Raw genomic sequence first — 19,813 nt, 5'->3', positions numbered from 1 at the left:
GGCGGAGGCCCTCCCTGAGTGAGCAGGAACAAGGTGCCCAGGCAGGGGAGCGGGATTCAAAAGGCGCCATTCCCGCGCCACTGATCTGGGCTACAGCCCGCGTCCTGGAACTGAGGGCTTTGGAACTGAGACCCGGGCGGAGGCCCTCCCTGAGTGAGCAGGAACAAGGCGCCCAGGCAGGGGAGCGGGATTCAAAAGGCGCCATTCCCGCGCCACTGATCTGGGCTACAGCCTGCGTCCTGGAACTGAGGGCTTTGGAACTGAGACCCGGGGCACGAAATTAGGGGCGTGGGTTCCCCACGACGGTGGGGCACAAGGCAGACACAGCACCCCAAAGCCGTTGAGGTGTACCCTACCATCCCTGCTCTGCTCCCTGTCCCACGGGGTGGAAAATCAGCTCCCCAAGGGCTCTAGGAGAGATCTCTGGTGCCACCTAGCGACTTGACCCCAGCACAGGCTACTGAAGGAGCTAGTGGCCAGCTGGGGAGTTAGCCCACACCGGGCCCCTTCTGAACAAGTAGTCTGAGCCCACAGGGAGAGCGAGCACCCACAGCCGGGGCAGACCAGGCGCGCAGAAGAGTGTGCCTGAGACCAGAAGCGCAGGGAGTGTGTCCCACATCACCATTTTAGAACAGGGTCATTTCTTCAGTAAAGACTACCTGCAGAAGGCTTCCCCAGGAGCCAGAGGTGAGCGGGGGAAGTTCGCCCACGCCAGACCCCCTCTGGCCTGCAGTCCAAGCCCAGAGGGGAGCAGGAACCCACCGCCGGGGCAGACCAGGCGCACAGGGGAGTGTGTCCCCACATCGGCATTTTAGAACAGGGACCTTTCTCCAGTAAAGGCTGCTTGAAACTGACAGATGACTCCTGGAAGAACCAGAGGGGAACAGAGAAGCCCACCCAAGATGCCGGCAAGTCCCAACAACACAGTGTCCCAACGCATACGGCAAATTAGAAAACAGACAGTAGGGAGGAGAAGAACCACACGCAACCTAGCAACTCTCCAGAGAAAAAGCACACCACAAAAAGAAAGCCAGCCCCCAGATTGCAACGACAATAACTTGGAAGAATTTCTGAGCCTTCCAGAAAGAGAATTTAAAATTGCCGTGATTAAAAAACTGACAGAAGTCATAAAGGAAAACAATGATAAGGGAAAAATAATCAACGATCAGAAGGATGCAATTGAGTCCCTAGAGAGGGAAAACAATGGTCAGAAGAAAGAAATTGAGTCCCTAAAGAGGGAAGTAAAAGAAATGCAGGAGATCAAAGAATTAATGGAAGAACTAAAGAATTCTGGGAAAAGCAATGAAAGCAGAATAGATGAAATGGAAGAACGAATAAGTAATCTTGAAGACACAGAAATAAAAAGAACCAAAACAGAGAAGGAAAGAGAAGTACGAAGGAAAAAGAACGAAGAAAGACTTCGGGAACTATCTGACTCCATGAGGAAAGGAAATATAAGAGTTATAGGAATACCAGAAGGAGAGGAGAGAGATGTAGGAACAGAGAAAATATTCAAAGAGATAATTGAAGAGAACTTCCCAAATGTGAAGAAGGAGCTGAAAATTGATATACAAGAAGCAAGAAGAACACCAAACTTCCACGACGAAAGGAAAAATACAGCAAGACACATAATAGTAAAGCTCCCAAGAATCCAGGACAAGGAAAAAATAATGAAGCTGGCAAGAGGGAAGAAACAGATAACATTCAAAGGAAAACCAATCAGGCTGACATCAGACTTCTCCGAAGAAACACTACGGGCAAGGAGAGAGTGGAGGGACATAGTCAACAGACTCCAAGAAAACAGATGCCAACCAAGAATACTCTATCCCGCAAAGCTCTCCTTCCTCTTTGAAGAAAGAATATGGACCTTCCCAGACAAACAGAAACTCCGGAATTTCATTGCAACTAAACCCCCACTCCAAAAAATACTACAAGGAGTCCTAAAGCCAGAACCTCAGAGCGACGAATAACAATGAAAGAAGGCCAAAAAAAAAAAAAAAAAAAGTTATTAAAAGAATAAATAAATAAAATCAAAGGAAAGACAAACACAATGGCAAATACAGATGTTAACATATCAATATTAACTCTAAATGTAAATGGACTAAACTCTTCAATAAAAAGACACAGAGTTGCAGCCTGGATTAAGAAACAAAACCCAACCTTTTGCTGTCTCCAGGAAACACATTTAGCTACAAAAGATAAAAATAGGCTCAAAGTCAAAGGATGGAAAACAATCCTACAAGCAAATGGGCCAAAAAAGAAAGCAGGAACAGCTATACTTATATCAGATAAAACAGATTTCAAACTCAAAAAGATAAAAAGAGACCCCAATGGTCACTACATTATGATCAAGGGGACAATACTTCAAGAAGAAATAACACTCATTAACATATACTCACCAAACGAAGGAGCACCAAAATATATCAGACAACTGTTGTCCTCTCTGAAAACAGACATCAGAGAAAACACATACGTAGTGGGAGACTTCAACACACCACTATCAACAATGGATAGATCAACAAGACAAAAAATAAGTAAAGAAACCAAAGCTCTAAATAAAGACCTAGAGCAATTGGGCTTAACAGACATCTATAGAACACTAAACCCCAAAAAAACGGAGTACACATTTTTCTCAAGCGCACACGGATCATTCTCCAGGATCGATCACATACTGGGGCACAAGACAAACATCAACAGATACACCAAGATTGAAATCATATCAACCATCTTTTCTGACCATGAAGGCATCAAACTAGAAATAAACCATAAAAAGAAGGCAAGGAACTTTCCTACCTCATGGAGATTAAAAACCACACTACTGGAAGACCATTGGACTAATGAGGAGATCAAAGAAGAAATTAAAAAATTTTTTGAATTGAACGACAAGGAGGACACCAATATCCTAAATGTATGGGATGCAGCAAAAGCAGTAATAAGAGGAAAATATATAGCAATAGAAGCTCACATCAAGAAACAAGAAAGAACGCAAAGAAACAACCTAATCTCGAAGCTCAAAGATCTAGAAAAAGAACAACAAGAAAACCCCAAAACCAGTAGAAGAAAAGAAATAATAAAAACCAAAGCAGAAATAAATGAAATTGAAACTAAAAAAACAATCCAAAAGATCAATGAAACCAAGAGCTGGTTCTTTGAAAAAATCAATAAAATAGACAAACCCCTAGCCAGGCTCACAAAGGAAAAAAGGGAGAAAGCACAAATAAACAGGATCATCAATGAAAGAGGAGAAATCACAACGGACACAGCAGAAATCAAAAGAATAATCAGTAACTACTATGAACAGTTATATGGAAACAAGTTTAACAATCTAGAGGAGATGGACAAATTCCTACAACTCTACAATCACCCAAAGCTAGATAAAGAAGAAATAGAACACCTAAACAGACCAATTACAATTAGCGAAATTGAAATGGTAATCAAAAACCTCCCCAAAAACAAAAGCCCAGGACCTGATGGATTTACAAATGAATTCTACCAAACATTCAGAGACGAATTAGTGCCTATCCTTCACAAACTCTTCCAAAAAATTGAGAAGGAAGGGACAATACCAAACACGTTCTATGAAGCCAACATTACACTAATACCAAAACCGAACAAGGACAACACAAAAAAGGAAAACTACAGGCCAATCTCCCTAATGAACACTGATGCAAAAATCCTCAATAAAATTTTAGCTATCAGAATCCAACAATGTATCCATAAGATAATTCACCACGACCAAGTTGGATTCATTCCAGGGGCACAAGGATGGTTTAACATCCGAAAATCAATCAACGTTATCCAACACATCAACAAAAAGAAATATAAAAACCATATGATAATATCAATAGATGCTGAGAAAGCTTTCGACAAAGTGCAACACCCATTCATGATAAAAGCCCTTGAAGTTCTTGGGATACAAGGAACATACCTCAACATCATAAAGGCCATCTATGACAAGCCAACAGCCAGTATCATTCTCAATGGTGAAAAGCTGAAAGCAATTCCATTAAGATCTGGAACAAGACAAGGATGTCCACTCTCACCATTGCTTTTCAATATAATACTGGAAGTCCTAGCCAGGGCAATAAGACAAGAGAAAGACATCCAAGGAATCCAAATAGGAAAAGAAGAAGTCAAACTATCACTATTTGCAGACGATATGATATTATACATAGAGAACCCCAAAAACTCCACAGAAAAGCTAATTCAACTCATCAATCAGTTCAGTAAAGTGGCAGGATACAAAATCAACACGCAAAAGTCAGTAGCCTTCCTATACACAAACAATAAATCTGAAGAAGAAGAAATCAAAAAGACCATCCCTTTTGTTATTGAAACAAAAAAAATCAAATATTTGGGAATAAATCTAACAAAAGAGGTAAAGGACCTATACAAAGAAAACTATAAAACACTGTTAAAAGAAATAGAAGAAGACACAAAGAAATGGAGAGACATCCCCTGCTCATGGATTGGAAGAATAAACATTATTAAAATGGCCATCCTTCCAAAAGCAATATACAGATTCAGTGCTATTCCAATCAAAATTTCAATGTCATTCTTCAAAGAACTAGAACAATTATTGATGAAATTCATATGGAATCACAAAAAACCCCGAATAGCCAAAGCTCTCCTGAAAAAAAAAGAAGGGAATGGAGGCATCAGACTCCCAGACTTCAAACTATACTACAAAGCCATAATCATCAAAACTGCATGGTATTGGAACAAGAACAGACATACAGACAAATGGAATCGAATAGAAAATCCAGAAATAAACCCACAGATTTATGGTCAACTAATCTTTGACAAAGGAGCAAAGAATATGCATTGGAGCAAAGAAAGTTTGTTCAATAAATGGTGCTGGGAAAACTGGGTCGCTACATGCAAAAGAATGAAGCTTGACCACCACCTCACACCATACACAAAAATCAACTCAAAATGGATTAAAGAACTAGACATAAGACCTGAAACCATAAAATATATAGAAGGAAATATAGGCAAAACACTACGTGATTTGCACATCAAAGACATCTTTACAGACACATCACCCAAAGCAGTGATAGTGAAGGCAAAGATAAACAGCTGGGACTATATCAAATTAAAGAGCTTTTGCACAGCAAAAGAGACAATAACAAAAACAAAGAGAAACCCCACCAACTGGGAGAACATTTTTGCACCCAACACTAATGATAAAGGACTGATCACAAAAATCTGCAAAGAGCTGATGAGACTCAACAACAACAAAGAAAATAATCCAGTCAAAAAATGGGCAGAAGAGCTTAAAAGAAACTTCTCTGAAGAGGAAATGCAAATGGCCAACAGGCATATGAAAAAATGTTCAACATCACTTGTCATCAGGGAAATGCAAATCAAAACTACCATGAGATACCATCTTACACCAGTGAGAATGGCACATATTAAAAAAACTAGCAACAACAAATGTTGGCGAGGGTGTGGAGAAAAAGGAACTCTTCTGCACTGTTGGTGGGAGTGCAAACTGGTCCAACCACTGTGGAGAGCTGTGTGGAGATTTCTGGACCTACTAAACATAGAGCTTACATATGATCCAGCAATTCCACTCCTAGGTATTTACCCAAAGGACACAGAAACATCAATTCCAAAGAACACCTGCACCCCTATGTTTATAGCAGCACTGTTTACAATAGCTAAGCTTTGGAAACAACCCAAATGCCCAAAAATAGATGACTGGATCAAGAAGATGTGGTACATATATACCATGGAATATTACTCAGCATTCAAAAAAGATAAACACATGCAATTTGCTGCAACATGGATGGCGCTGGAAGGGATCATGCTCAGCGAAATAAGCCAAAAAGAAAAAGAAAAATACCGGATGGTCTCACTCATAGCAGGAATCTAGAAAACTTAAATAATGGACCAGGAAAATGAATAACTATAAGAAAGTGAAAATCAAAATCAACAAAAAACTATGAACCAGAGACACTTTTAGGGGGGCGGGGGCGGGAGGGGAGGGATTGGGGTCAGAATGGGGGGCTGCAATTGTATGGGGAATATAACAATAAAATTTATAAAAAAAAAAAAAAAAAAGAAACAAGATATTTGGATGATTTTCCAGAATTAAAAAAAAAAAAAAAAAAGAAAAAGAAAAAGAAAAATACCGATGGTCTCACTCATAGCAGAAATTTAGAAAACCAAAATAAGGGACCAGGATATCCTGATATATTCTTAACCATACTAGACTTTGAGTTGTTGTCCATAGGCCTGCCATTTTAAAAAAAGACTCTGGAGGGCCTCCCTGTGGCGCAGAGTATTAAGCACCACACTATGGGGCAATCCGCAGCCTCTGCAGAGCAATTTCAATCCCTGGCCAGCCAGAGAGAAACCCACATGGCGAGGCAGACCTCTCCTTTCTCGCCCGCTGTTCCCCTTGGCAGTGTGTTTTGGTCAGTCTGCCTGTTCTGTTCCCCACTTTGTTTCTGGTGAGTACTCTCGTACCCCCGAATCTCTGGCCTGTACCCCAGCTCTTGTATGCATAATTAATTAAATAAATAAACAAAAATAAAATAAGGCACTGGAACAGAACCACAAAGCATAAGAAAATATTTAATAGGACATGTTTTTCATACCTCTTCATCTTTTACATTCACATCCACATTTTTCGATTTGATGGCTTTAGTTACACGGTCAATGTTGTTTTCCCTGCAGTAATCAAATATGTTTTTGTCTTCTTCCCTAATTAAAGTTAAAAAAAAAAAAGCATTTATCTTACTGGGTAATACATAAAAGTTACATATTTCAATACAACCCCTTTGCTACTAACAAACATTAATAGAAAACTGGGGTTTTTTATATAGAATTTTACATGAACAATAAAGGATTTTCAATAAGAACATAAATCACCCAAACTCTGAAAACAGTAAAGTTCTTAGCAACATAATTATAGAGAAAAGCTTCACCTGCTTTAATGAGTTACACTAGTAAACTAATAAAACATCTTGAAGTATACTTCTCTGTGCTCTTTCTTTTTTTTTTCAGTTACTGGCACATAATTTCTCTGATTCAGAATTTTGAATTGTAACACTGCATGCAGTAAGATTGCAGTTTCGGGTATTTCATTTATATTGTCTGTAAAGAGGTATCAAAAGATCAGGACACAACTTACTACTTGTATTACAGGATAACAGAGTAAGTTGGTTACTTGAGTGGGGTGTGTGTGTGTGTGTGTACACATATGTACTATATATATATACTTACAGACATGTACACACACCCACAAATAATTTTCCTAAAGGAGAGGTAACTAGAAAAAGGCAACACAAAATCAGAAATCCTTCCTGACATAACAGAAGCAAGACTGGGAACAAAAACTGGAAAGCACACTATGTGCCCACCACTGTTCTATGCACATTACATGTACTAGTTCATATACCCCAACTTTACACTTTATAGATGAAGAAACAGAAACTGAGAGATTACATGACCCTTCAAATGGGGCCTCCCCTGGTGGTGCAACGGTTGAGCGCTGGGCTGCGAAGCTGCCCGCAGCCTCTGCAGCACTGGTTCGATCCCTGGCCGCTGGTGAGGGTCCCATAAGGCGCGCAAACCTCTCCTGCAGCGCCTGCTGCTCCCCTCAGCAGTGTATTTTGTCAGTCTGCCTGTTCTGTTCCCAGATCTGGCTCTGGTGAATTCTCTCACCCTCCCGTGCTTCTGACTGTACCCAGTGCTTGTATAAATAAATAAATAAATCTTCAAATGGCACTGCTTTTTTTTTTGACAATCTTTTATTTTTTATGAATTATTTAATTTTATATAATTCTTACATCATTTTTCACTTTTGCACAATGTATGCATTTTCATTTTGGTTATATTCCCCGTACAATTCCCAACCCCTTTTTCTGACCCTAATCCCTCTTCTCCTCCCCCAGCCCCCCACTGTAGTGTGTCTCTGGTCTATAGTTGCTTGTTAATTTTGATTTTTACTTTATTATAATTAGTCTTTTTCCTGATCCCTTATTTAGGTTTTCTAAACTCCTGCTATGAATGAGACCATCCAGTATTTTTCTTTTTCTTTCTGGCTTATTTCACTGAGCATGATCCCTTCTGGCTCCATCCATGTTGCTGCAAATTGCATGAGTCTATCTTTTTTGATTAATGAGTAATATTCCATTGTGTATATGTGCCACATCTTCTTGATCCAGTCATCTATTTTGGGCATTTGGGTGGTTTCCATAGCTTAGCTATTGTAAATAGTGCTGCCATAAACACAGGGGTGCAAGTGCCCTTTTGAATTAATGTTTCTGTGTCCTTTGGGTAAATACCTAGGAATGGAAAAATACCTAGGAATGGAATTGCTAGGTATTTATATGGAAGCTCTATCTTTAGTAGGTTGAGGAATCTCCACACAGCTTTCCATAGTGGTTGGGCCAGTTTGCACTCCCACCAGCAGTGCAGGAGAGTTCCTTTTTTCTCCACATCCTTGCCAACAGTTGCTGTTGCTAGTTTAATATGTGCCATTCTCACTGGTGTAAGATGGTATCTCATTGTAGTTTTGATTTGCCAAATGGCACTGGTTTTATCAAAGAGAGAATAAGAGCTAGCACTCACTCAGATCAACTCATTTTACTATTGTACACTTTTCTATTCAATTAGCCTATAGCTTGAAACTTGTCAACTGTATTCTATTCCAGAACCTAATGCAGTTCTTAACATGGTCTATGAGTTCTCTAAAATGGTATGCAGAATTATCTGTGTAAATGCTTCTGCATTTGTTCTGAATGCATTGTGTGTACTTTTCAGAGGTTGGGTGGAGGGGGGAATGGCTTCAGTGAGATTCTCAAAAGGATCAGTGACTGCCAAATTAGTAACTTAGAATATTAATAATGGAAGTGTCCTATTCTGGACAGGCATAAATGAATACAATTAGAGTTTCAAAAATTTTAACTAGCATGTTTTACAATCTGCAAGATCATAGCTTTAATTCATCAGAAATTAAATCAGCTGGTCACAGGAATCTTTCTGTCTTAAAAGTCAATTTAAATACCTGTAAGTGCCTTATAAAGAGTTATTTTCAATCAGTTAATTATCTTAAAATACACTGCTGAGGGGTTGGGGGAAAGCAAATATTGTTTAAAAATGAACAATGATGTAAAAAATTAAAAAAAATATATACTGCTTTGGCAGTATTAATATCTTCTTAAGCACTTGATGCATTTAATTGAGTACCTACTACATGCATGACACAGAGTAAGATTCTGCTGATAACACCAACAAGAATAAGCAAGAAACTCTGCATTCAACACAGTACAGTATAGCTAGGGTTATTAAATCTATACAACATTAACATGAGGTAAACCCTGATAAGTATACAGTGGAGGGTCAGTCTGATTTAAGCTGGAGAAAATAAAGTAAGTGTCAAGGAAAAAATCATGTTTAAAGGAATATACAGTCTCATGAAAATCTGTTTTGTAAAAGAGAAAATGCTTTTCCAGATCACTTGATCCGAAAGAAAATAGGAAAAAATCTGAGGTCAAATCCACAGAAAAGAGAAGTCTGACTTTTAAAATTAATTAGCTATCATTGAAAACACTGTTTCTAGGAAGAGGGGTCTTCACAATTCCAGCTTGGGAATAAGTGACCTATTTTCCTCCAATCCAATAAAAGAGACCCCTCTAATTCAACTCTGAAAGAAAGGACTATGTCCTTTAACTTGTATGTTTTTGCCCAATAACAAAAATGTTTTGAATTTGAAAATAATTGGGAGTTGTTGGTGGGGTACAGAAAGGAAGGCACTCCCGCTCTGGCTCTGGTGAATTCTCTCACCCTCCTACGCTTCTGACTGTACCCAGTGCATGTATAAACAAACAAAACAAACAAACAAAAAATAAACAACTAAAAACATGCCTCTATAAAAAAAAAAAAGGAAGGCAAAGAAATTCTTAGCACATGAGTTGCCCATATGCAATAATATATAAATGTTATTCCTAGATGACAGAACCTTCTGAGTGGTCCCTCTTCCTAAATCCAACTCCCAAATGTGGGTGTATATTCATATATATATATATATATATATATATATACATACACACACATACATATATGTGTGTGTGTATGTGTATATATACATTGCCATAAGCAATATAAAAAATTATTCAAACTTTCATATTTCTTAATATAGTTTCAATAATCTTTTAAACATCATCTGTATCAATTATTTTATTTTGATATGTGAATTTTTGGAGGGAAGAAAGCATTTTTTCATCTGAATATCTGCTTATCACTTGCAGTTTATTATCACTAAATATGTCAGGCAGAGAAAGGTATTTGTAAAATACTTGGAGGTGGAATATACAATTTAAATATCAAAAAGAAATTCAGTAAAATCACCACCAATGTGCTACAAAACTGAGTGGCTAATATTTTTAAAATGCAATGATACTCTTGGTCTTAGTTGTTAAATATATTACTTTTACTTTACCCCATGCAACCAAGCTGTCTTTATGCAATGTTACCACCTACTGGTCAAATTGGAGAAACATCTGGAGCAACATCTTGTCCTCTAACTAGCTTATGTACAATATACAAATAAAACTTCTCTCTACAGCTCCTGTTAATACGGTCTTCCATAGGAACTCACCCTCTCCTAATTTTAAATGAAATGTGTAAAAGAATTCAACCATAACTAACATAGCAGAGATTTAGTAAGTGTCAGAGCCTTCCACATCTTCTTATTTTATCTTCCTTTCTCTCACAATTCTTACCTAGTTATCTTCCTCCTTCTCTTTGCTCAATGAGAGAAAATTATCATATTCATTCTCCACGGATGAGTATGAATAATATTTGTAATACTATCCTCAAGGATGTCCATATTACCCTTAATACAAGACAGGAAGTGTTTCTTTGAATGACTCCAATTTTTCTGAAACTGCTAGACAATAAACATACACTTGAAAGGAAAAAAAATCAACTGGTTTTCTTCGAATTTTTAAAGAAATACGAGGACACACCTTTTATGGGAATTGAGCAGTGGTGTTTAAGTATGGTTGTCTTTCATCAAACACAGAAGAATAAACAGATACTTGCTCATTTCTAAAAATGTTACTTATACTACTTTCTAAAAAGATTGCATTTCCTATCAAAAGAATATTTCAAATATGTTTCTTGGCAAGTAACCTAAAATACATTAACCAATATTTAATCTACCTAATAGAGTTAAAAAAACACATCTGGGATGAGCTCAAAAATCTGTTTAATAGGGCCTCCCCTGGCGGCGAAGGTGGTTGAGCGCCACGCTGTGAAGCTGTCCGCAGCCTCTGCAGCACCGGTTCGATCCCGGCCGGCCGGCGAGGGTCCTACATGGCGTGGCAGACCTCTCCCGTCGCGCCCGCTGCTCCCCTCAGCTGTGTATTTTGTCAGTCTGCCTGTTTTGTTCCCCACTCTGTCTCTGGTGAATCCCCTCACCCTCCTTCACATCTGGCCTGTACCCCATTCTTGTATAAATAAATAAATAAATCTTAAAAAAATCTGTTTAATAGACACATTCAATACACATTTCAATTCAATTCATATATTTATCAAGCAACTGGCAATTACATATAAAAACAGTATTCCACTGAACAATCAAAAAGTATATATTGAATGAGTGAAAACACAAAGTAAGGTAATACCTCCACAAATATGAACAGATGCTAATCACTCATCAAAATAAATAATAAATACCTGTGGGCTCTGATGATACACAAAGATCTTTAAAAGGATATGCAGTTATGGAAATATTAAGTGAATCAGTTTTCCATTCCTCAACTTCTAAATAAATACTTCTTTCTTCTTTCTTAAAGTGGCAGACATAAAGAGGCTCCTGTGATAAATATTTTATCACTATTCTCCTCCACAACATTTCCTCTGTTCAATCCAGCTCCTCCAAGTTTATGCGAGAAAGGCATATACCTCTCTCTGTGCTACACTATACTTCTAGAAAGTATAGCCAGAGAATTTTACTAAGATTTAGCAAATGACTATAAATTAAACCCATTACCCTTGCTTAAAAGCACAGTTTAATATACTAGGCAAGAATTGTGAAAAAATAACCCCCAGTTGTACTGACCCAAGATATAAAATCTTCTATAGTGCCCCCAAAAGGGGACAATACTGGTGTATAATTGGTGTCGGAAAGCCCCTTGTAATTAAGGTTAGAGGATGGAAGACGTAAGTAAACAAAACAGAAAACATCATTGATGCTGAACTACATCTCATTCTAATAATATACATCAATAAAATAAACTATTTTTAAAAGCCTCATTCATCTTATCATGGTACATTTCTAATAAAATTTTCTCATGTTTAATTGAATTTATAATGTGGTTTTTTTCCTTAAAGATTTATTTATACAAAAACCGGGGTACAGGTCAGATGTGTGGGAGGGTGAGAGAATTCACCAGAGACAGAGTGGGGAACAGAACAGGCAGACTGATGAAATACACTGCTGAGGGGAGCAGCAGGTGAGACAGGAGATGTCTACCACACCATGTGGGTTGCTTCGGTGGCCGGCGAGGATCGAACCGGCACTGCAGAGGCTGCGGACAGCTTTACAGCGCTGAGCTCAACTGCCTGTGCCACCAGGGAGACCCCTATAATGTGTGTTTTAATCACATGCTTAGAAGTAATAATGATAATGAAAATTCAAATCAGAAAAAATTTAATGCTTATATATTGTGGATTGCGGCAAACTGATTTTTTTTATTGCATTATTTTTACTGAGGTAACAGCTTTATAGTATTATATATAATTTGGGTATAGGTTCAAACCTCTTCAATATGTTCCAACACCATACCATCTGAACACCCATAATCCTGTACCCTCATCCACTGGGCCACCTCCCACTTTTGTTTCCCTTCCAGAACCCTCCTCCACTGGTAGATTAAATTCTATAGTCAGATTTCTAGGATTTTTTTGGTTTGTTTGTTTAGTTTTCTGTTTGTTTTGTTTCTCTATATTCCACATATAAATGAAATCATCTGTTATTTCTCTTTCTCCTTCTGGCTTATTTGGCTTAGCATATCCCTTCTAGTTTCATTCATGTTGTCAAAAATGACAAGATTTCATCTACTCTTATTGCTGAGTAGCATTTATTGTGTATATACACCACATCTTTTTTTTTTTTTAAAGCCTGATACTTTTTTTTTTTTTTAAAGATTTATTTATTTATACAAGCACTAGAGGGTGAGTCAGAAGCAGGGGAGGGTGAGAGAATTCATCAGAGCCAGAGTGGGGAACAGAACAGGCAGACCGACGAAATACAATGATGAGGGGAGCAGCAGGCGTGGCAGGAGAGGTCTGCACACCATGTGGGACTCTCACCGGGGGCCGGGGATCGAACTGATGCTGCAGAGGCTGCAGGCAGCTTTGCAGCCCAGCGCTCAACAGCTGTGCCACCAGGGGAGGCCCAGCACCACCCCTTTTTAGTCCACTCATCTGTGGTTGGGCACTGAGGTTGTTTTCATAAATGCTGCAATAGACATACATCATCTATCCCTTTGAACTATAGCAAACTAAATTTTTTAAAACTCTAACTTAGCAAACATTTTTATTGCAGAGAATTATGGTAATATAATAAAACTACACAAAAATATATTACTTTAAAACTTTATAGAAATAAAAGGAATGGTATAAAAATTCCTACAGGTAAAGACCTTATTCATATGTACTTTAATCAAGATCAGAATTTTATTTACTTCAATTAAATTTTTAATTTTGAGATAACTGAAGATGTATATGCAGTTCTAAGAAATCTACATAGAGCTTGTATACAGCCTTTGCCCAGCTTCCCTCAATGATAACGTGTTCATGTATTTTAAAAAATGGATTACAGTATTTGAATTGCACTGGATAAATCTAAAAGATGATCATTATTCACAAAATGCCAGAAATTATGTCTTTTGCAATTATTTAAACTTTTAAACAAAAATTGTAGATGTTATCTTAAAAATACAAAAGGGAACATAAGTCCTCAAATATTCTTATAGGGCCTGCATTAGCAAAAAGTTGCTTTTTTAAGTAATTAATTCATTTTCTTACATCATTGCTAACTTTTGAACATTATTTGATTTCTCCCCTCAGTCTCGCCCCCACTGTTCTACACTATAGCACCCGTGGTTCATCTCCACAGTCCCTTAAACTCTTCCCTCCCCTGTTTTGATTCCTCTCCCTCTACTTCTTCTGAAGTGTGCCTCAGATCTATGATGAGTTGGAAAAAAGTTTTCTTTAATATCACTGTTAGAACCTGATATTTTGCAAAGGAGAGGCCTAAAACAAGAAGTGGGTGGGCTGCACTATGGAATATGACCAAAGAAGACATTATAGGAAAGTTGACATTACAGCCTAGTCTTTTGAAGGATGAACTGACGATCTAGCTGGGTTATTGAAGGATTCTGCAGAATAAAGAAAAGCAAAATGATCAACAAAAAGAAGTGTTCAGGGAAATGCAAGTAATTGTCATGGTAGGATGTTGGGAGATAGGGTTAAAGGGGTAAGTTGAATAACAGAGCTCTTAAAAAGCCTGGCACATTGCATATAATGTAATTAACAAAATACTTACTCACCTTTCAAAACTTGGAACAAATGTTTTGAAATAATAAGGCTATACTCTTAAACTAAATAAACTAGGAATGAGAGGGAAAAACAATGTCTCCTCGCTAGGTTGAAAAGCTACTTGACTTGGACACTAACCTTAACAAATCCTCAAAAAACAAAGAAACGACTATCACCAGTAAGAGGAATGTTTGGCAATGAACCACCAGGGAAGGTAAGTAGGGGGTAGGTTAGTGAAACCAATTTTGAATGCTGACCAGAAGAAACAATCTAAGGTTAAAAAGCACTTGGAGGTTTTTCTGCTGGAAGAGATTTTGTTCAAGAGGTCTCATCCGGACTTGGCTGAAGCAGTGTTCAAAATGATGCACCTTCTTTTACTCTGTTTACATGTCTGAAAATGGTGATCCTCAACACTCAGAAAAAGGGTACCCAGGGTACTGAAGCACTTGGATCACTAATAAATAATCATAAGTTTTAGATAAATTTTATTATCTAGGGGTTTGCTCATCTATGCATCCTTTTTTCTAAATCTTTGTAGTTGAAGAATGGACCTTCACCTATAGTAAATTCACCAGAAAAAGTCACTCTGTGAAGCTCCTTAGGAGATGGTAGCTCTCGGATGAAAGCCTGCATACTGTCATACAAAATTCAGTAAGCACAGCTGGTGAATATTACTTCTTTGCAGGAATTAAGCTTCTAACATTTTTTATTGGCTGTATGGCCAGAAATCGTCAGTTTGAAGAGTAAATAGTTCCTATTCAGTCCGAATGCAGTGTTAGGGAACCATGCTACCACTCCACTGATCTCATTTGATTATAGTTTCCAAATTCCATTGTATATGTCAAATATAAGGTACCAATTCTAATATTGATACTTTTTTCATATGACCTTTTTTACATATATATAAATCTGATTTACATATATACATATACATATAATGACTAAACCTTCAAAATTTTAGAAGTTGAGATAAAGCATTTCCTTAAAAATTAAGATACTCTGTATTTCTTAAAAAGCATGTTTTAATTATAAATGTAAAAAATCACACAGGCATATTTTAATTTTATTTACAATTGATTCTCCAAAAGAATCTGTTCTTATTTAAAGATTTATAGTAAATCTGATATAAGGTTTCTCTACAAGGAGCAAAATAAGTAAAGTCAACTCCTATCTCAACTATTAAATGGTAGTCTTGGCTGTCATATTTAGTACATTAAATATCCCCACTTTTAATTAATGTCTAATTAAAATTTTAGATGTTAATTTCATCATTAAAGAGACTTTTAGAGCCTCTTATGAAAAACTGAAATGAGAGTTTATACTATTATACAAATAGCATTGCATGTCTGAAACACCTTGATCAAAAGTCCTGGAGGAGGCAAAGCACTGCTTGGGTAGTAATTATGTTCAGGAAAGCCAACATTCAGATCAAAACATTTAAGAAAGTGCTTTTTTATTGCTTGTTGTGTTGTTATTAAAATAGTTCTTGAAATCCTAGATGACAAATAGATTAACTTACCACGTATCATTGATAGTAAAACAAATTTTTTAAAATATTTTAAACATCTGATAGAGCTTATAATCAGCAACACATCTTACAATTAATAGCATTTTTTTCCTTAATGGTATTTAAATAATGGTGTTCTTAAAACTAATGGTATTACAGAGTTGATAAAGTAATAAGATAGGTTCAAAGTAAACAGTACCAAATGTACGTATGAATGACTGAAAGAATTAACATATACTGAATCACAATCCTCCCACTCAGTGTGCTACTATTGTCTGCAACCGATTTCAGACAGTTATAGGACATAACCAGTTAGTTCCTCCTTCCTGTTATATGGTAGTACAGCATCCTCTTTGAGTGGATTTTAAATGCAATATACTTAGTTCTAGAACCAGAAGATTCTTAAAGCTTCTAGTAAAAGTTGTATTTATTATCTTATTTAAATTGCTATGGGTTCCTTTCAAAGAAAACCGTTTGTATTTTTCTCCCATTTTTCTCCCATGTTTTCCAAGCAAGTAATGAAAAAGGAAAGATTAATGCCCCAGGTAATTCCTGTAGATAACTAGTCATTATACTAGAAAAGCTACCTAACCATGATTTACAAAAACACCAGTTACTAAAAATGCATTCTCACCTCTTAAAATATGTTTAACTCTAAAAAAAAGTTGATTGAAAAGTTCTGATAATTTTAATGCCCATTAAAAAAAATAGTTCAATTGTGCTCAATCCCTGGAAAACCAGTGGCTACATCAGAAAAATCTATAGATTCCTTTTGCTAACAGGCTGTACAGAGTTAAGTCACATTCTCAACCATTAAGGTAGGTCTTAAATCAATAAAAACAATTAATCCAAAGGCAACCTCACGATCAGTATATTGATAAACAAGACTACAGTCCCTAATTTTACCACTGAAGCACATTTTCAAAAACACTAAATAAGAATTTTCATTTAAAATTCAAATCTGAAGATACTCATTATATAAATAACTATCAAATACAATTTCATTAATTGGAGATTACGATGATTACTCAAACATCTCAGGAACAGTATACTACAATAAGAAAGAACAGAGTTACTAACCATGTGACCTTGGGCAAGTAACCTAACCTTTAGTCTCAGTTTCCTCATCTGTAGGGATATTAATGATACCTACATCTCACAGACTTATTCTGAAAATTAAGTGAAATAATATAAACAAAACATATATAGTTTCTAGCAAATATTATGTGGTCAATAAATATTAGCTGACATTATTATTACCTTAAGAATTTAACATATATTGTAAATTGGGGGTCATTTCTCATACACTTAAGTATAACTGTCAATCAATTCTTCTAACAAATATTAATTAAACTTTCAAAGAAAAAAACAAGTCAATGTGGGTGAAGCAGAATGAACAAGGGGAATGGGGAAAGTTGGCATTAAATGAGTTGAGAGGCCCTGAAAGATGTGTTAAGTAAGGATTTAAAAATTTTATCCTAAGCGTTCTGGAGAATCATTAAAGGGCTTATATGATGAGATTAAGTTATAAATCTGGGACAGAGACTGTACAGGAAGCCAGGAATCCAGTTCTCAAAGTGTCTTGCAGTGCTCTGGCTAAGAGATGATGTGAGTTTAGAACAGGAATGGTAATACAAACGGCACTGTTGCCTTTAGTGGCAATAATGACAAGTAGATGAATCTGGATTAATTTTAGAAAGCAGAAAACAGAATTTCTGATATATTAGAGGATGAGAAAGAGAGAGCACAGACCAATATGACATTCAGGCCTGAGAACATACTTTACAAAAAATACTGTTAAAAATACTTACCTAATGTACATATAAAATTTTATATCAAGTAAAATTTTAAAAACAAAACCATGTAATTAATGCAATAATGTCTTTAATACACAGAATTCAAGCTTCAATCAAAGCTAAGTATTTATTAATATATGCAATGCAATCAGCAAAGTCCTCACAAATTGAAAGTAACAGGATGAGCCAAAATTGCTTGCTTCTAGCACTACAGAATAACTGATAATAATTGAGAATTTTTTAAAAAATGACTATTACACAATATTAACATGTCTGCTAAAAATCTATCTGTGAAGCATTTTAGAAGTAGATATTTATATTATTTAAAACACATATTCCACCTTTCATTTAAATGGACATGGCATACTTGTAACTACATTATCTTTACATGTGTCCAGGTATACACACTAAACATAACACTACACACATACACTAAACTTTGCAAAGATGTCTAAGTGCCTACCATTTTACAGGTACTACACAGTGACAATATTAGAGAGAAGGTAAAGACTACATGGGGTAGACAGAAAAGAGAAAACAGTACGGAAGTGATAAGAAAGAAGAAAGGAAGAAAAGATGATGGTTTTAGCTGGTGAAGGAACTCTTGTTCAGAGGGGTTGCTGATCTGCAAACAGGTGGATTTGCCTTGTATGCCTGGTTGGCATCACAACACTGAGCGCACAGGAGCTAAATAAAGCATGTAAGAAAAGGGCGAATATGAGAGCCAGGAGACTCTTACAACAGTTACTGTTTATGTCAAGACCTGCTAGTCCCAAGGGACCCATTTTCACATAATCTATAATTATCTCTTCGCTTTAATCGCCTTGTCATTCCTGAGGCTCTCATGGGCACTGGAAGAGGAAAAGCTCATTAACTAAACCTTTTCTCCTCTCTCCAGCCACCCATGGCTTTTAATTGCTTGGTGTGTTATTATCTAGGAGTGCAACTGGGATCATTTTCATAAGAAAGGGAGGTAGAGAAGAGGAAGGGAGCCATGAGTCCCTAAGGTCTGCACCAGAGACAAACCTTTGCTTTCTCAATTATTTATGCCAGCTGAGGTTTTACAGGCTGAATAAATCCATAACTCAAGTTCATTCTGAGCAGTCAGATTCTCAAGGGGGAGTTGTCCACTTGCCTATACACACGTAGTCCTCAAAGAATAACCAGAATGTAACAAGACATATGTCATCCAATTTATCACCTATCACCAAAGTGTTAACACAACGTTGATCATAGGCAACATGGTGAAATAGGGAAGGATTTAGCTACCACCAGCCAAACAGATGGAGGGAAGCAAGATAACCATTTTGGTGCTGAGGGCAGTCTGATAATGGGACAGAAGCATCCCAGAATGACCTTAGTCTGTTGTAAGCATAAAAATCTGAATATTCGTTTTTAAAATGCAAAATATATATACGCTTGAAGCTTTGGTTTTAAATATTTGTTAAAAACAGGTTGCAATGTGACAATTTGATGAATAAATAAATAGGATTTTATACAATCTGATTTTATAAGCCACAATAAAACAATATATGTTGCAATGTTTTCTCTAATCACATCCCTCTTAGGGATAATTTTAGTATAACTTACGTGTAAGTAACAGATTTTCAAGCTGTTTTCATTCTAGTTTATATTTTCACCAAAATTATAAAATTAAAGCAAAAATAACCACGTCATTCTAGTTTTTACACTTATTCTCCCATTTTATAATCAGTATTAGAGAGCAACCAATGAAAAGACACTTTAAAATATTTTCGAAATCTAGTATTGCTTAAAAATTGAAACTTTATAAGTCAACGATGAAAGCATATCTTTAAAATTCTACAGGCTTTTGTGTCTGGCCACAGCAGTGACCTCTGGTATTTTCTGCCAAAACAGTTCATTTGTCTCACAGAACAACTAATCAATTCCAGAGCCCATCAATCATTTTAGTTGTATACTGGTTGGG

General features: G+C 36.7%; 1 protein-coding gene across 1 annotated transcript in view; it reads right to left on the bottom strand.

Annotated features, from left to right (window-relative positions):
- ACBD6 (acyl-CoA binding domain containing 6) overlaps positions 1 to 19,813 on the bottom strand; it is a gene marked incomplete at its 5' end in the record, with an annotated part of 175,241 nt that overhangs the window by 93,734 nt on the left and 61,694 nt on the right. The window contains one exon of the mRNA XM_084248872.1: positions 6,606 to 6,711. Within this exon, the coding sequence (XP_084104998.1) occupies positions 6,606 to 6,711 (106 nt within the window). The remainder of the gene's footprint in view (positions 1 to 6,605; positions 6,712 to 19,813) is intronic.

This window comes from Talpa europaea (genome assembly GCF_964194135.1).
Source record: "Talpa europaea genome assembly, chromosome: 12".
NCBI classification, from domain to species: Eukaryota; Metazoa; Chordata; class Mammalia; order Eulipotyphla; family Talpidae; genus Talpa; species Talpa europaea.
Note: the sequence above shows the minus strand (reverse complement) of the source record. Positions and strands in the feature narration are given on the sequence as shown.